Consider the following 19,104-nt stretch of genomic DNA (forward strand, 5'->3'; position numbering starts at 1 on the left):
GTTGCTCCATAAATAATATATAGTAATAGAACCATAAATAGTTAAATAGTAATATGTAAATTATGCCAGTAAATTATGAAATAAGTCCAGGACCAGCCTATTGGCTCAGGATGTCTGACCCTCCAAGGGAGGAGTTGTAAAGTTTGATGGCCACAGGCAGGAATGACTTCCTATGACGCTCTGTGCTGCATCTCGGTGGAATGAGTCTCTGGCTGAATGTACTCCTGTGCCCACCCAGTACATTATGTAGCGGATGGGAGACATTGACCAAGATGGCTTGCAACTTAAACAGCATCCTCTTTTCAGACACCACCGTCAGAGAGTCCAGTTCCATCCCCCCAACATCGCTGGCCTTACGAATGAGTTTGTTGATTCTGTTGGTGTCTGCCACCCTCAGCCTGCTGCCCCAGCACACAACAGCAAACATGATAGCACTGGCCACCATAGACTCATAGAACATCCTCAGCATTGTCTGGCAGATGTTAAAGGACCTCAGTATCCTCAGGAAATAGAGAAGGCTCTGACCCTTCTTGTAGATGGCCTCAGTGTTCTTAGACCAGTCCAGTTTATTGTCAATTTGTATCCCCAGGTATTTGTAATCCTCCACCATGTCCACACTGATCCCTGGATGGAAACAAGGGTCACCTGTACCTTAGCTCTCCTCAGGTCTACCACCAGCTCCTTAGTCTTTTTCACATTAAGCTGCAGATAATTCTGCTCACACCATGTGACATTCCAGAAACAACTACAACTCTTTAGTACAGTGACAACAACAGCTATTCCATTATGTCGAAAATTGACAGGTATGTCCTGTTCCTAAAGAGCAGGCTCATTATTGCCCTGTCAGGCTGTTCTCAAACAAAATGAAACAAGGCCTTGTGGTTAGGGTATCTGGATGCATCTAGAGCATGTCTCAAATGCTCAGGGCCTTCAGTGATGGATGCCACTTCCTTGAGCACTGCCTCCTGACGACGGCCTTGACCGTGGGGAGGATTGCACCGTAATAGAGCTGGCTGCCCTCTTGATGCAGGTGGGAACCTCAGACCTCGGTAGTCAGAGTTTGAATATGTCCATGAACACACCAGGCAGTCTGTTGGCACAGGTCTTCAGTACCCAGTCAGGTACACCATCAAGACTTGATGCTTTACAAGGATTCACTCCAATTTCTCAAGACCAATCAGGACCTGTGCAAGTGCTGGCTTACAAGTGACATACTGAAAAATATATTTTAAGAAGTCACATGTTTCCACTGAGACTGGGAAGGCTACTCAGAAATTAGAGAAAGCAGAGAGAAGTTAAAAAAATTAGAGAAGTGAGAAAAATTGTATATAACAAAAGCAAAATATACCTTCGTAGGTCCATGCTATATAATTTCTTTTGCACTCCATACACTGTGAACAATCAACTAAACTGTGCTAGAGCCCAGAAATGCATCACAAAAAGACAAAGCTTGTTCCCATCTGAATTAAAGAACACACATGCATGGCAGATGCAGTTTGACATTGATAAATGCAAGGCTATCCACGTTAATTCTAAAAACAGAAATCAAATTGTTATCAGAATGGTGATAGATTGCTATGGACAATGCTCTAAGAGCCGCATCCTTTTACACCAACTGTTTGTAAACCAAACAGTTAGGTTTAATGCATCTGAATGCTACTTTCAGCATTAAACAGTTTTGTCCACTTTTAGCAAAAATAAAGACAGGATATCTTGCTGCCACTGTACTCAGAATTAGCGAGACCTCATCTGCATGAAGTTTGGTCTCTGTATTGGAGGACAAGGATATTCTAGTCATGGAGAGAGTGCAATGGTGACTTACTAGACCGAGAAATGATGATGTATTGGGTCTATCTACCCAAGTTCACTCAAGTTTATAAGAATGAGAAAGGGGTTTCATGGATCACCTAGATATTGTGAAGATACACAAGGTTGCACAAAGTTTGGGGGTGTTGTGGATAGTGTGGAGGTTACAGCAGGACATTGATAGGATGCAAAATTGGGCTGAGAAGTGGCAGATGGAGTTCAACCCAGATAAGTGTGAGGTGGTTCATTTTGTAAGGTCAAATATGATGGCAGAATATAGTATTAATGGTACGACTCTTGGCAATGTGGAAGATCAGAAGGATCTTGGGGTCCAACTCCATAGGACACTCAAAGCTGCTATGCAGGTTGACTCTGTGGTTAAGAAGGTATATGGTACATTGGCCTTCATCAACCGTGGGACTAAGTTTAAGAGCTGAGTGGTAATGGTGCAGCTATATAGGACCCTGGTCAGACCCCACCTGGAGTACCGTGCTCAGTTCTGGTCGCCTCACTACAGAAAAGATGTGGACATCATAGAAAGGATGCAGAGGAGATTTAAAAGGATGTTGCCTAGATTGGGGAACATGCCTTATGAGAATAGGTTGAGTGAACTCGGCCTTTTCTCCTTGGAGCGACAGAGGATGAGAAGTGAACTGATAGAGGTGTAAGATGATGAGAGGCATTGCTCGTGTGGATAGTCAGAGGCTTTTTCCCAGAGCTGAAATTGGCTAACATGAGAGGGCAGAGTATTAAGGTGCTTGGAAGTAGGTACAGAAGAGATGCCGGGGCAAGTTGTTGTTGTTTTTTTTAAAAAAACGCAGAGAGTGGTGAGTGCGTGGAATGGGCTGCTGGCAACAGTGGTGGAAGTGGATATGATAGGGTCTTTTAAGAGACCCCTGGATAGGTACATGGAGCTTAGAAAAATAGAGGGCTATGGGTAACCCTAGGTAATTTCTAAGGTAAGGACATGTTCGGCACAGCTTTGTGGGCCGAAGGGCCTGTATTGTGCTGTAGATTCTCTCTGTTTCCATGACATTCCAATAAATGGAGAACTTGGAATCTAAAGCCTAAGCTTGTGGGATGTCATTTGGAGCAGGAGAAATTTATTCACCCATAGGGTGCCTAACCTATAAATTCTTTACCACAGAAGACAGCAAAGGTCAAGTCATTGAATATTCCCTAAAGGTAAACAGATCAAGAGACATGGTTTCTTGGGGACAATAAAATGAACAATTTTATGCAATTTTCTCTCTGTCAGACATTCCCCCAAATCATACCTGTGGGATATACAGTCAACAACTTGACCAACATTGCTTCTATGACCAATTTAAAAGGCTGGGTGTCTCATACTCCTGTTTTGCTGAGATTAACATAAAAGGGATGAGGAAGAATTGATGTAGTGTGCTCTGCAGAACATTGCTGGTCGAATGTTTTCAGCCCAAGGCTACTCTTTCTTTTGTATCAGGCAATGATCAATACTCTATCAGCATCTTAATAGCAGCATCTTAACCCTAACCCTGTTCTTTAATTGTTTGCCCATTTGGACTTCTTTTACTAAGTCCAAATTCACCACATCCACTGGTTCTCAGTCATCTATTTTATAAGCTCCATCCTCAAACTATTTCAGGCCAGGCAGCATCTATAAGAAGAAGTACAGTCGACGTTTCAGGCCAAGACCCTTCTCCGCCAACACCTTGTGTGTGTTGCTTGAATGTCCAGCATCTGCAGATTTCCTCGTATCTGCAGGTTTCCTCATGTTTGTATCTCAAAATATTTCAATAGTTTTGTCAAGTATAATTTACTTTTGAAATTTCACTCATTTGACAAGCCCTGTCACTGCTCTCCAAATGATCTGCTATAACATATTTTGTAATGCAATCTCACCACTTTCAATGTCAGTCTAATCTTTCTCACTTACCCTTTGTTTCTGCCTGCTCCTGCCGCACTGAACTCATGTCACCATACCTCAGCTCCATCTTGTCCCCATTAGCTCAGTCCTTTCCTACCTACATCCATGATACTTCACGTGCTCTCCATCACATCAATCACTTTAAGCCCTGATCGACTCATTTTCACTATATGTGTTTAGGGATGCCCAATCCCTATACACATCCACTCCCCCCCCCCCCCCATCCATCATGAAAACCTTAAAGTTCTGCTTCTTTCTGGACAACAGTCCTGTTCCCCTCCATCACCACCTTCCTCTGTCTGGTGGAAATGGTCTCACCCTCACCAATTTCCCTTTTGTCTCCTCCCACTTTCTCCAAACCCAATAATGGCACCCACACGACCCCAGCGATGCCTGCTTTTTTGTCAGCTACGATGAACAGTCCGTGTTCCAAACCTATACTGGTAACGCTCCCTTTGCCACATTGATGACTGCATTGGTGCTGCTTCCTGCACATTGCCTCCAACTTCCACCTGCTCACAAACTTACTCGATCCATCCCTGATACCTCTTCCCTCTTTCTCCATCTCTCTGACTCCAACTCTGAGGGCAGACTGTTTGCTGATATCTTTTATAAACCTACTGACTCTCAGCGAACTTGACTTTTCCACCTTGTCATTTGTAAAAATGCCATTTCTTTCTCCCAGTTCCACTCTTTCAGTTGCATCTGTTCTCAGGATGAGGCTCTCTATTCTAGAACATGGAGATGTCCTCCTCTTTCAAAGTAGAGTTTCCCTTCCACCACCATCAATGCTGCCCTCACCCGCATATCATCCATCCTCCCGCCACCAGAACAGGGATAGGGTTCCTCCTTACCTTACCAGCCACCCCAGGAGGCTTCATATCCAGCATACCATTCTCCGTAACTTCTGCCATCTACAAAGGGATCCTTACCAGTAAGCACATCCTTCCCTCCCCATCCACCCACCAAAACTCCACTTTCCATTGGAATTGCTCTCTACACAACTCCCTGGTCCATTCGTCCCTCCCCACTGATCTCCCTCCTGGCACTTACCCCTACAAGCTGGACATGTGCTACACCTGCCCCATGCTGCCTCCCTCGCTACCACTCAGAACCTCAAAAAGTTCTTCCAGGTGAGGCACCACTTCACCTGCGAGTCTGTTGGGTCACCTACTGTAGCCAATGCTCCTGCCTCTACAATGGTGAGATCCAACGTAGATTGAGGAACTACTTCATCAAGCGCCTCCACTCTGTTTGCCCCAAAAGGTGGGATTTCCTGGTGGCCACTCATTTCAATTTGACTTCCCATTCCCATTCGAACAAGTCAGTCCACGGCCTCCTCTACTGCCACAATGATGCCACTCTCAGGTTGGAGAAGCAACACCTCGCATTCTATCTGGGTAGCTTACAACCTGACAGCATGAATATTGATTTCTCTAAATTCTGATAATTTCTGCCCCTCCCTAGTCTCTCTTCTTCCATTTTCCCATTCTGGTTCCTCTCAGTCCTTCTCTTCTCCTGCCCGTCACCTCCCTCTAGTGCCCCTCCTCCTTCCCTGGTCCACCATCCTCTCCTATCAGATTCCTTCTTCTTCAGCCTTTCATCCCTTCTACCTATCATCTCTCAGCTTTGTACTTCATTTTCACCCTTCTACCTTCCCCCTCACCTGGTTTTACCTATCAATTGTCAGCTTGTATAACTTCCCCTCACCCCAATTTCTTATTCTCCATCTTCTCCCTTACTTTCCAGTCTTGTTGAAGGGTCTTGGCGTGAAATGTCAGTTATTTATTCCCCTCCATAGAGTTCCTCCAGCATTTGTGTGTGTTCCCAAGATTTCCAGCATCTGCAGAATCTCCATATTTATGAACTTCCTCTCTAGGACTTCTTTCTAAAAAAACCATTCAAAGTAAATTAATATCGAAGTATGTATGTAGTATACAACCCTGAGATTCATCTTCCTGCAGACAGCCACAAAACAAAGAAACACCATGAAACCCATTCAATGAAAAACATCAAACACCCACCCACCATGCAAAAATAAAATCACGCAAATGGCAACAAGAACACCTCTGCGTGCAAAAAACAAATCAAGCAAACAGCAACAGGAAAGAGTAAGTGAAAACACATTTCTTGTAATGTAACTGAGTCACAGTCCAAAGAATTTTGAAAAATGACTAGTAATACATTACTTCTAGGTCCACTTCCTTAAATACGCTGGAGCCTTTGAATGCAGAAGTCAGTATACTACTGTTTAGCAAGAGGGTGAAAGATTACTGTTGGCAGATAGAATATGAAGCCAAGGTTACAACCAGATCTGCCGTGACCTTTTTAAATAGATGAGATGGCTCAATGTGTTGAGTATGCACTCCTGTTCATCGCTCACACACAAGCATCACATAATAAGACTTGAGGGTGACACTCAGGCACTGCACTGAAGGACTGCTGCTATGTCAGGAGGAACAGTCTTTCAGTGATGTTGCTCAGCAATGGCATCACTGCTCTTTCTGCTGAGAATAAATAAATTTAATGGATTAAGAATAATATTCTGCAGCTTCTTTGCGAGTATTTAGTCCCAGAATGAACATCACTATTAAATCATTCATCTCATTGGTTTTTGTGAAGGCAAGATGTAGAAACTAGATGCTCTGGGTTCCAATGCAACAATAAGATCTGCATTTCAACAGGCATAATTGGCTGCAAGGTATATTTCAGCAGCTAATGCTTAAATGGCATGATGTAAATATCCTCTATTCACTGAACCACAGCCAATCTTACAGACTAAACTGTGCCAGTCTGTGCCCCATAGAACCAATTGTAAAAAGGCTATAATTAAAATCTCAACTAAAATTAAATTTCAGAATCGTTAGGATCATTTATGACTGATGATATGACCTGTGTAGTACAACACTAAAAATAACAGAGCTTCTTCTAGCTCTCAACTATTAATTAACTTCGTAGGAAAATCAAAATGAGCTTTCATGCAATCTATTGGAATTAAATAGAAATGATGTTGACGTTAAAAAGCTCTGCTTTAAAAGGAAAGGAGATAGAACAGGAGAAGCAAGTAATTACTCAGAGGAACTCAGCAGGTTGGGCAGTATCTATGGAAATGAATAGAGAGTTGGTGTTTTGAGCTGAGACTCTTCTTCAGGACGGGTCTTGGCCTGAAATGTCGACTGTTTATTTATTTCCATAGATGCTGCCTGACCTGCTGAGTTCCTCCAGCATTTTGCTTGTCTGGTTTAGAATGCGAGAAGTGTTCCTACAGCCAGTTGAGCACGCAAAGTTGAGGTTAAGTGAATAAAGAGATAAGGGAGGTTGGGAGTTAAAGAACTAAGTTTTGAATTGTCTTAGCTTGATGTGTGCTATGTGCATTAAAGTGAACAACCAAGAAATATTAACAGAACAGCACAGTAATAGGCCCTACGGCCCATAATGTTGAGCCAAACAAATTAATCTAATAATTAAGAGCCTAATTAAACTAATCCCTCCTGCCTTCAAATATTCATATATACCCTCCATTCTCCACACATTCATCTGCCGAAGAGCATCTTAAGGCATCAATCATATTTACTTCGATTATCACATTCCAGGTATCCCTACTCTGTGAAATAAAAACTTGTCCCATACATCTCTCTTGAACTGATCATCTCTCAATTTAAATGCATGCCATCTAGTATTTGACATTTCAACCCTGGGGAAAAAAGATACTAGGTGTCCAGTTTATCTATGCCTTCGTAATCTTGAAAACTTCTGTCTGGTTAATCCTCAGTGTCCAGCACTCCAGGGAAAACAAAACCCCAGTTTGCCCAACCTCTTCTCACTGCCATCCAAATCTAGTTACATAGAAACATAGAAAATAGGTGCAGGAGTAGGCCATTCGGCCCTTCAAGCCTGCACAATGATCATGGCTGATCATCCAACTCAGAACCCTGTACCAGCCTTCCCTCTATACCCCCGATCCCTTTAGCCACAAGGGCCATATCTAACTCCCTCTTAAATTTAGTCAATGAACTGGCCTCAACTGTTTCCTGTGGCAGAGAATTCCACAGATTCACCACTCTCTGTGTGAAGAAGTTTTTCCTAATCTCGGTCCTAAAAGGCTTCCCCTTTATCCTCAAACTGTGACCCCTCGTTCTGGACTTCCCCAACATCGGGAACAATCTTCCTGCATCTAGCCTGTCTAATCCCTTTAGGATTTTATACGTTTCAATCAGATCCCCCCGCAATCTTCTAAATTCCGACGAGTATAAGCCTAGTTCATCCAGTCTTTCATCAGATGAAAGTCATGCCATCCTAGGAATCAATCTGGTGAACCTTCTTTGTACTCCCTCTATGGCAAGGATGTCTTTCCTCAGATTAGGGGACCAAAACTGCACACAATACTCCAGGTGTGGTCTCACCAAGGCCTTGTACAACTGCAGTAGTACCTCCCTGCTCCTGTACTCGAATCCTCTTGCTATAAATGCCAGCATACCATTCGCCTTTTTCACTGCCTGCTGTACCTGCATGCCCACTTTCAATGACTGGTGTATAATGACACCCAGTTCTCCTTGCACCTCCCCTTTTCCTAACCGATAATCCCCTTCTGCACCCTCTCCACATGTCATCCAAACCAGATAGCATACCCGTTTACCCCCTTCTGCATTCTCTCCACATGCTGTCAATAACAGGGCAACCACAACTGAATGCAATTCTCCAGAATTTTTTAACCTGCAACAGAACTTTCTGATTTTTAATCTCAATGTCTTGACTAAAAAAGGAAAAGATGCCATATGCCTTCTTTACCACCCTATCAAACTTGGCACTTTAGGAAGCAGTGAACTTGGATCTCAAGGTTCCTCTGTTAAGAGTCCTTCCCAAAGTGCAACGCCTCATACTTTCAAGGATGAAATTCCATTTGCTGGTCTCTGCACATATCTGCAACTGATCTATATTCCACCGTATCCTTTGGCAATCTCCTATGCTATCGACAATGCTGCTGCCACCAATCTTTACAACCCCTGTGAACTTAGTAAGCCATCCATTCACATTTTCATCCGAGTCAGTGATATATCACAAACAGCAGAGGTCCCTATAAGGATCCCTTCAGAACTAATCATTGACCTCCAAGCCAGACAACCTCCAATCAATGATTACTCTCCATGCCTTTTATTCTGTACAATCAGAACAAGCTGCAAGCTGTAATAACACACAAAGTTACTATATGCACAGGATTTCTAATGCAGGATTTATCCAGATGCTAGATAACCCGGTCAAAAGTAACCCTTCTCAAATTGAAAATGATCAGATAATAAGCTTAGAAGTAGAAAAACTAAGGCCCAAAATGTTGAGATGTCTGTGTTCAGATGACCAGGTTGGCCAATTGCCAACCTTCAAGCTGCAGTTTTGATATTTAGTGCATGTATTGGTTAGCCCTTTCCTTCTGCTAGCCTGCAGGTTACTTTTCGCACCTGCTTAAACCCCCCGCCCCACCCCAATCAGTGTCACATGAAGCCATGGGAACAGGTGGTGGATAGTCATATGAGCAGCTGGTGCAGATCATATGTCCTGGTTATACAACCACTGACACCAGGTAAGCAATCTAATGAGTATTTATAATGGCTGGGGTCACCAGTCTTGTAAAGACAATGCCCAGAGGAAGGCAATGACAAACCACTTCTATAGGAAAATCTGCCGAGAACAATCCTGGTCATGAGAGCATGATCGCCTACGTCATATGACATGGCACATAATGATGATGTCATACCACATAATGATGATGTAATACGACACGGCACGTAATCATGATGACAACGACTGTTTGGCATTGATTGTTCAATCCACATCATAGAAACATAGAAACATAGAAAATAGGTGCAGGAGTAGGCCATTCGGCCCTTCGAGCCTGCACCGCCATTTATTATGATCATGGCTGATCATCCAACTCAGAACCCCGCCCCAGCCCTCCCTCCATACCCCCTGACCCCCGTAGCCACAAGGGCCATATCTAACTCCCTCTTAAATATAGCCAATGAACTGGCCTCAACTGTTTCCTGTGGCAGAGAATTCCACAGATTCACCACTCTCTGTGTGAAGAAGTTTTTCCTAATCTCGGTCCTAAAAGGCTTCCCCTCTATCCTCAAACTGTAGCTCCTCGTTCTGGACTTCCCCAACATCTTCCTGCATCTAGCCTGTCCAATCCCTTTAGGATCTTATACGTTTCAATCAGATCCCCCCTCAATCTTCTAAATTCCGACGAGTATAAGCCTAGTTCATCCAGTCTTTCATCAGATGAAAGTCATGCCATCCTAGGAATCAATCTGGTGAACCTTCTTTGTACTCCCTCTATGGCAAGGATGTCTTTCCTCAGATTAGGGGACCAAAACTGCACACAATACTCCAGGTGTGGTCTCACCAAGGCCTTGTACAACTGCAGTAGTACCTCCCTGCTCCTGTACTCGAATCCTCTCGCTATAAATGCCAGCATACCATTCACCTTTTTCACCGCCTGCTGTACCTGCATGCCCACTTTCAATGACTGGTGTATAATGACATCCAGGTCTCGTTGCACCTCCCCTTTTCCTAATCGGCCACCATTCAGATAATAATCTGTTTTCCTATTTTTGCCACCAAAGTGGATAACTTCACATTTATCCACATTAAATTGCATCTGCCATGAATTTGCCCACTCACCCAACCTATCCAAGTCACCCTGCATCCTCCTCACAGCTAACACTGCCACCCAGCTTCGTGTCATCCGCAAACTTGGAGATGCTGCATTTAATTCCCTCATCCAAGTCATTAATATATATTGTAAACAACTGGGGTCCCAGCACTGAGCCTTGCGGTACCCCACTAGTCACCGCCTGCCATTCTGAAAATGTCCCGTTTATTCCCACTCTTTGCTTCCTGTCTGCTAACCAATTCTCCACCCACACCAATACCTTACCCCCAATACTGTGCGCTTTAAGTTTGCACACTAATCTCCTGTGTGGGACCTTGTCAAAACCCTTTTGAAAATCGAAATATACCACATCCACTGGTTCTCCCCTATCCACTCTACTAGTTACATCCTCAAAAAATTCTATGAGATTCGTCAGACATGATTTTCCTTTCATAAATCCATGCTGACTTTGTCCAATCATTTCACCGCTTTCCAAATGTGCTGTTATCACATCCTTGATAACTGACTCCAGCAGTTTCCCCACCACCGACGTTAGGCTAACCAGTCTATAATTCCCCGGTTTCTCTCTCCCTCCTTTTTTAAAAAGTGGGGTTACATTAGCCACCCTCCAATCCTCAGGAACTAGTCCAGAATCTAACGAGTTTTGAAAAATTATCACTAATGCATCCAACTATTTCTTGGGCTACTTCCTTAAGCACTCTAGGATGCAGACCATCTGGCCCTGGGGATTTATCTGCCTTCAATCCCTTCAATTTACCTAACACCACTTCCCTACTAACATGTATTTCACTCAGTTCCTCCATCTCACTGGACCCCCTGTCCCCTACTATTTCTGGAAGATTATTTATGTCCTCCTTAGTGAAGACAGAACCAAAGTAATTATTCAATTGGTCTGCCATGTCCTTGCTCCCCATAATCAATTCACCTGTTTCTGTCTGCAGGGGACCTACTTTACCAGTCTTTTCCTTTTTACATATCTATAAAAGCTTTTACAGTCCGTTTTTATGTTCCCTGCCAGTTTTCTCTCATAATCTTTTTTCCCCTTCCTAATTAAGCCCTTTGTCCTCCTCTGCTGAACTCTGAATTTCTCCCAGTCCTCAGGTGAGCCACTTTCTCTGGCTAATTTGTATGCTTCTTCTTTGGAATTGATACTATCCCTAATTTCTCTTGTCAGCCACGGGTGCACTACCTTCCTTGATTTATTCTTTTGCCAAACTGGGATGAACAATTGTTGTAGTTCATCCATGCAACCTTTAAATGTTTGCCATTGCATATCCACCGTCAATCCTTTAAGTGTCATTTGCCAGTCTATCTTAGCTAATTCACGTCTCATACCTTCAAAGTTACCCCTCTTTAAGTTCAGAACCATTGTTTCTGAATTAACTATGTCACTCTCCATCTTAATGAAGAATTCCACCATATTATGGTCACTCTTACCCAAGGGGCCTCTCACGACAAGATTGCTAATTAACCCTTCCTCATTGCTCAAAACCCAGTCCAGAATAACCTGCTCTCTAGTTGGTTCCTCGACATGTTGGTTCAAAAAAACCATCCCGCATACATTCCAAGAAATCCTCTTCCTCAGCACCTTTACCAATTTGGTTCACCCAATCTACATGTAGATTGAAGTCACCCATTATAACTGCTGTTCCTTTATTGCACACATTTCTAATTTCCTGTTTAATACCATCTCCGACCTCACTACTACTGTTAGGTGGCCTGTACACAACTCCCACCAGCGTCTTCTGCCCCTTAGTGTTACGCAGCTCTACCCATATCGATTCCACATCTTCCCGGCTTATGTCCTTCCTTTCTATTGCGTTAATCTCTTCTTTAACCAGCAACGTCACCCCACCTCCCCTTCCTTCATGTCTATCCCTCCTGAATATCAAGACAAATTAATCAACAATTAATTTAGACAAGGCATTTCAGGTCATCCATATAAATGTTTATATCAAAACATAGAAACAAAGAAAAGATCTTGGGGGATGAGCTGGAAATAAATTTTATTGCAAATTAGCCACCAGAGAGATTATAAAAGAGAAGGCAACTAAATTTTCTCAAATGCTAAAAAAGTCATTGTCTTACCAGAATACTACCATTGCCTCCTTCCTGTCTGGACAGACTCACTCCCATCCACTCATTGTTCCTGTTCTCTCTGCAGGTTTTACCACAAGATTTTCCTTGTTGATTCCCTGTGAATTCCAAAACAATTTATATACATACATGAATGCCAACAACAGTCAAACAACAGAGAGAAAATTAATGATATCAGGACAAAATAAATGACAATCAATACATCTTACCTCCATCTAAAAACATTTATAAGCAACAGAAGCAGCAAGTCATCCCACTATCATTCAAAAAGATTATGCCTAAGCACCATTTCTAAATTCATCCCATATTCTTTTAATACTAAAAGTCCTATATATCACATAGTATTGTTGCATACAAAGTCAATACAGTTTTCTGAATGTTGTCACCATTGCTGTAAAGATACACAAGTCTGCAAGTCTTGCAAACTTGTCTTCTGTGACAGTATAGAAACGAAACATTAATCTCGTAGATATGGTTGCATGCAACTATGAAAAAAGATTAAAATGATAAATCTTTCATTTTTATAGAGCAATAATGCTTATCATAAATTTGTCCTTAAGTATTTCAGGGACAGGAGTAAAAGGATAGTTGGTTGGCTTCACCTCATGGGTACAGTTATATATGTAACGCTCAATGACAGAGCAGACAGGAAAGGAGAAAGACCTTTGTGATCAATTCAGGTTCATGTTGTTGACCATCCCCATACCACCACAACCTCCAGGTGCAGCACTGAGTTAGCTGAAGAGCTCACTGACCGAAACCACTGAACACATCCACATCAAACGCTGTTCAAGGAAAGCAGCATCCATCACCAGAGATTCCCACCACCCAGGTCATGCTCTCTTCTTGCTACTGCAATCAGTTTGAAGATACAAAAGCCTCAGGACTCACACCACCAGGTTCAGGAACAGTTACTACCCCTCAACTATCAAGCTCTTGAACAAAACTACATTCACTTGCCCCGTTATTGAAATGTTCCCACAACCAATGTCCTCTCTTTAAGCAACATACATCAAAGTTGCTGGTGAACGCAGCAGGCCAGGCAGCATCTATAGGAAGAGGCGCAGTCGACGTTTCAGGCCGAGACCCTTGTTGAAGGGTCTTGGCCTGAAACGTCGACTGCGCCTCTTCCTATAGATGCTGCCTGGCCTGCTGCGTTCACCAGCAACTTTGATGTGTGTTGCTTGAATTTCCAGCATCTGCAGAATTCCTGTTGTTTGCGTTTAAAAATCCTCTCTTTAAGGACTCTTTATTTCATATTCTCATGTTCTTGCTAGTTATGTATGTTTGCCTTTGCACAGTTTGTCGTCTTCTGCACTCTGATTGAACTTTCACCGATCCTGTTATAATTACTATTCTATAGATTTGCCGAGTATGCCCACAGGAAAATTAATTTCAGGGTTGTATGTATGAGGAAGACATATACATACTTTGAAAATAACATTTACTTCAAACTTTGAAACAACATGGGGTCATTCAACATGGGCCTCCTTATTGAAATAATGGGGCCTTAAAATGAAAGTGCATGCCAGAACACAAGAATGTCACTACCCTAATCTGAGGTACGCATAAAATCCTGTATACCAGACTAAAGAGAATACATTGATGCACAGCGCCCTCAAATGTGTAACGTTCCACTGAAATATAACATTTTGTACTGTGGCCCTGACACGAGTGGGACATAAAACTTAAATTCCCTTCCTTAAGCAAACATGGAAGGTCAATTAAATACCAGGGCCTTAGGTTAACACTAAGAGGCATTGCAACAAAACTATAATGACGTTAAAATTTGGCATTATCTGCAAGCTACTGGTTAACAAATTTCAAACAGATAATTGAGAGATGCACTTTCATTTTAAGGCCCCATTATTTCAATAAGGAGGCCCATGTTGAATGACCCCATGTTGTATCACTCTCTAACTATCCACTAAACCACCGCTGTCCTTCTAGTGAAAATTGTCTAATAAACCGGAATTTCCAGCATTCTGGTGCAACACCTGTGAGATAGTGAATACCTTTCCAAAGCAGGACTGTATGATTTAGCAGGTTACCTTACAGGAAGTGCTACACCCCTGCAGTTGCTGCCTTTATTCCATTAGAATGTATTACAGGAGGCATTACCAAAGGAACCCAGTCAGTTTTCTATGTTGTGGATAGTGTATGCTGCAATCACAGAAAATCAGTGATGGTCAGTCTGAATGTACTGGTTAATTATGAGGAAGAGCAAAAATCAGAATGCTTGACTCTAGACATGTAAAACTTCTTCAGTGTTGCACTAATCCAGAAAAATGTACTTCTTTTACAAGACTAAACTTAATGACGAAGTTGGTGAGGTCAGGAGGTGATACCCTCACTCTACTATACTTTTCTAAATATGTTTTTACAATCTAGAAACTAATACCTGGTCTGGTCTATGGTGATCCCGAACACTGGATGGAGGGAGGCTGTTAAGTAACACTTACAAAGTTCTGGAGGCCCTGATAAAGAGTCTCGGCACAAAACATCAACTGTTCGTTCTCTCTCCATAGATGTTACCTGACCTGCAGAGTTCCTCCAGCACTTCATGTGTGTTCCTCAAGATTTCCTGCATCTGAAGGACCTCTTGTGCTAAGTAACACTGTTGTTGAATATGGGGAAGTAGTTGGCCTTTGTCTTACTGCAGACGGTCTTTGGCTGGGACTTAAATGGCATGTTAGCTTCACATCAGCCAAAGTCAGAATACTGCCCAGACCTCAGGACATGTAAACGTGAACCATCTCTCTGGTCAATAAGGTGGAAATGTGTCTACCTCTTCTCCCCTTCCTATTTCTTTGTTGCAAAATGACATGCAATGCCCAGGTTCAGCTGGATACAACAGAGAGCAATGAAGTGAGAGATCCTCTCTGCAATATATAGGATACATTTAAGAATCCTAATGGTTGTTCCCACTATATTGTATATTGCTCCATTAGGCTTATTAAATCCCTGACAAATGCATGAAATCATAGATTTAGAGACAAAACTTGACTCCCAAGAGTCAAAAGTTGCTTCTGTATTACATCAGAATGACACAATGGACACCAAAAGGATAAACAGAATTCAAATTCTGTCCCTCCCTGTATTAATTTCAGTTCCATCATATCTCCCGGTTCTCAGGGTCCCATCTACTAAAAAGAAAGCATGTTGTATGCCACTTTAATCATCAGCTACTTTAAAGATCTGAGGAATCTGCAGGGAAAATGTGGTAACAACACTGCAAAATTATGCAAATAATTGCTGATATCATCCCATCGATCACATATAAATGTCTGTAAACCAGTAGACCCTAGCTCTTTGACATACAGTTTTCATTTCCACCTCTAATTCTTGTATTACACTATGGAAACTAATGATTCCACATTACATTTCTATTATACACTGCAAAAAAATATTCTTTGAACAGTCACAAGCATTCCTCTTATATGTGAGTAGTCATGAGGCTTGTTTGGTTAACGGCGGTTATGTGATTTCACAGTCACTTAACTATGACAATCATTGCTGTAAACCCTTAAACCCTCAGGCAGGTCTGTGCCTCCTGCCGCAGACCAGTTTAGGATACAACCTCCCCTTGCCCTTGACTTTTCTGACCAGGTGCCAATAAGATTTGCTAAAACCTACGCAAAACACATCGGATTACAGTTCCCTCATCGATCCTCCATGTTGCCACCTCAACAAATTCAACTGTTAGTCAAAATCTACTTTTACACTCACTATTCCTGTCTTTACCTCAGAATTCCTTCCCTCAGGCTTCTAATAAAATTGATCGCAATAATTTGCTCTTCACTAAAGTGAAACTAATTAGTCTTATAATGATGCTTCCATTCCCTGTTCATCCTTCCCCACTTCTGAAGAATTAACACATACAGTATTTTGCAGTCCTCCACCTACTACTGCTCCTCAATGTTCCCTGTAAGCAGCACGGGTGCACAGCCACACGGTAACTGAAATGCTCCCGTGCACATAGCCTTCGCTGCCACACAGCTGGAATTTTCTTTTATATAATATGTTGTGCAGTTTTCAGGCCATGTAAAAATTTCCGGCTCAGAGCAATGGTTGGTCCGCACAGCCGTGAAAAAAATTGGAGGGAACATTGCTGCTCCTGCAGCCTTTTAGGGTTGCTACATATTGGCTAAAAGTTCTACTGATAGTTTAGGAATTCAATGTCCTAGAGTTTTGTATTCATCAATAAATTATCCACAAATTCAGTCTTCCCTATTCCTCCGACACAGCCAAAGTCTGAGTTCCCCATTTTCATTCAAAATTCAAGAAAAAATCATTATCAAAGTACATACGTACACCATATACAACCTTGAGATTCATTTTCAACTTACAATGTTACTTTTTTTTTAAAGATACATTCCTGGGTGTTCAAGGTTCTCAATCTGCTCAGAAGCACGCTGAAAGGCCCCTTCTAGAACAATGGTTAAACCGTGTGAATGCAAATACTTATATATCACAGTCTGAAACGTGAAAGCTGGTCAAGTCTGACTTCTGCCTGAACAGTTAGAATTTGACACAAATAAGTTTTATTCAAAAGGCAAAACCTAATTTTTTCAACCATTTATTTTCATTCACTTGCCCTTTGTAAAAAATTTCTCTGTTGAAATACTTATAATAATCTGTTTCTGACATTGTTGCACAATTTTGATAAGTAATTTAAAATATACAGATATTAAGATTTGGTGAACCAATGGCGAAATAAAACATAGAACAGTACTGCACTGGACAGCCCATTTGCCCCCACAATGTTATGCTGATCTTGATGCCAATTTGTACTGAATCTTGCCTTCCTGCCTACCTTATCATCCCTACCTTTCCCTTCCCTTCGTATCTACATGTCTATTTAAAAGTCTCTTTAACTACCCACTTCCACCACCACCTCGGTAACCTACCATTCTCTGCATAAAAACTCACCCCTCGCACTAGCCTTAAACTCCCCTCCTAAGCTTAAAAGCATGTCTTCTGGTGTTTGACATTACTATTGTGGGCAACATGTTCTGAGATCTACCCTATCTATGCCTTTTGTGAGGGAGTGTTCCTATTCCTGAGAATGTCGTAAGTTCACGCTACCATATCATTGTACTTCAATACCATGCTTCTGTTTCTAACATTTTACTGGATACTATAGAGAGATTTACAAGGATGTTGTCTGGATTGAGAATAGGTTAAATGCCTTATGAGAATAGGTTGAGTGAACTTGGCCTTTTCTCCTTGGAGGATGAGAGGTGACCTGATAGAGGTGTATAAGGTGATAAGAGGCATTGATTGTGTGGATAACCAGAGGCTTTTTCCCAGGGCTGAAATGGCCAACACAAGGGGGCATAGATTTAAGGTGCTTGGAAGTAGGTACTAGGGGGATGTCGGAGGTAAGTTTTTCCACACAGAGTGGTGGGTGTGTGGAATGCGCTGCCAGCGATGGTGGTAGAGGTGGATACAATAGGGTCTTTTAAGAGACTCTTAGACAGGTACATGGAGCTTTGAAAAATAGACGGTTATGCAGTAGGGAAATTCTAGGCAGTTTCTAGAGGAGGTTACATGGTCGGCACAACATAGTGGGCTGAAGGCCTGTAATGTGCTGTAGATTTCTATGTTCTACGATAATGCACTGTGAAAATACAAATTTCTATTAGTATTTTTGACTGATGCAGGCTGCTGTCCGTGATCCTAACATTGTCTCAAATTTTTGTTGAATGGCAATATTTCATCAATGCTTTGTCCTGATTAGTCTCATTCTGAAAACATCTACACGGAACATTGTCGCAGGAAAGCAGCATCCGCCACCCAGGAGATGCTGTCTCCTCATCACTGCCATCAGAAAGAAGCTACAGCAGCTTCAGGACTCACACCACCAGGTCCAGGAACAGTTATTATCCCTCAACCATCAGGCTCTTGGAACAAAAGTTGTCCCATCATTGAAATGTTCCCACAAGCAATGGACTCACTTTCAAGGACTTTTCATCCCTTATCTTTTGTTCATATATTTATTGCTTATTTCTTTATATTTCTTTTGTTTCTTCTTTTTGCATTTGCACAGTTTGTTGTCTTCCTTACTCTGGTTGAACAACTAGTTGGTCAGTCATTCATTGATTCTGTTACAGTTACTATTCCAGACATTGAGTATGCCTGCAGGAAAATGAATCTCAGGTTTGTATATGATGTACTTTGATAATAAAATTTACTTTGCAATTTGAAAAAGTGCTTGTGCATACAAGAAATTATCAGCTCAGAAATATTTCATAAAGAAGTCCAAAGCAACACTGGATTAACACCCTCAAGTCATTAAACTACTGGTTAGAATCAGACAGTAGGGAATCAGACCATTCTGCCCAACAAGCAAATGTCAACCAGTGGGTACCCCTCCATACTGCCCATCACTTGCTTCACAGATACTTGTGCCTAAGTGATGCAATGCACATCTAGATACTTCCTAAATGCCATCAGCAAACCTACTTCAACCATTGAGCGTCAAGTACTTATCACTCTGCAGGTGAAGATTCCCATGTCTACTCTCCATCTCTTCCTCCTTACCTTAACCAATGTCCTTTATCTTTATCTCCTCCTCCCACCCCCCCCCCCATATGGAGAAAAAAATACTTGCAGTATACCC

At 42.1% G+C, this 19,104-nt stretch overlaps 1 protein-coding gene across 1 annotated transcript in view; it reads right to left on the reverse strand.

Moving 5' to 3' along the window:
- itga9 (integrin, alpha 9) overlaps positions 1-19,104 on the reverse strand; it is a 430,612-nt gene that overhangs the window by 410,196 nt on the left and 1,312 nt on the right. The window contains exon 3 of the mRNA XM_063054766.1: positions 12,471-12,577. Within this exon, the coding sequence (XP_062910836.1) occupies positions 12,471-12,577 (107 nt within the window). The remainder of the gene's footprint in view (positions 1-12,470; positions 12,578-19,104) is intronic.

This window comes from Mobula hypostoma, chromosome 1, assembly GCF_963921235.1.
Source record: "Mobula hypostoma chromosome 1, sMobHyp1.1, whole genome shotgun sequence".
Lineage (NCBI taxonomy): Eukaryota > Metazoa > Chordata > Chondrichthyes > Myliobatiformes > Myliobatidae > Mobula > Mobula hypostoma.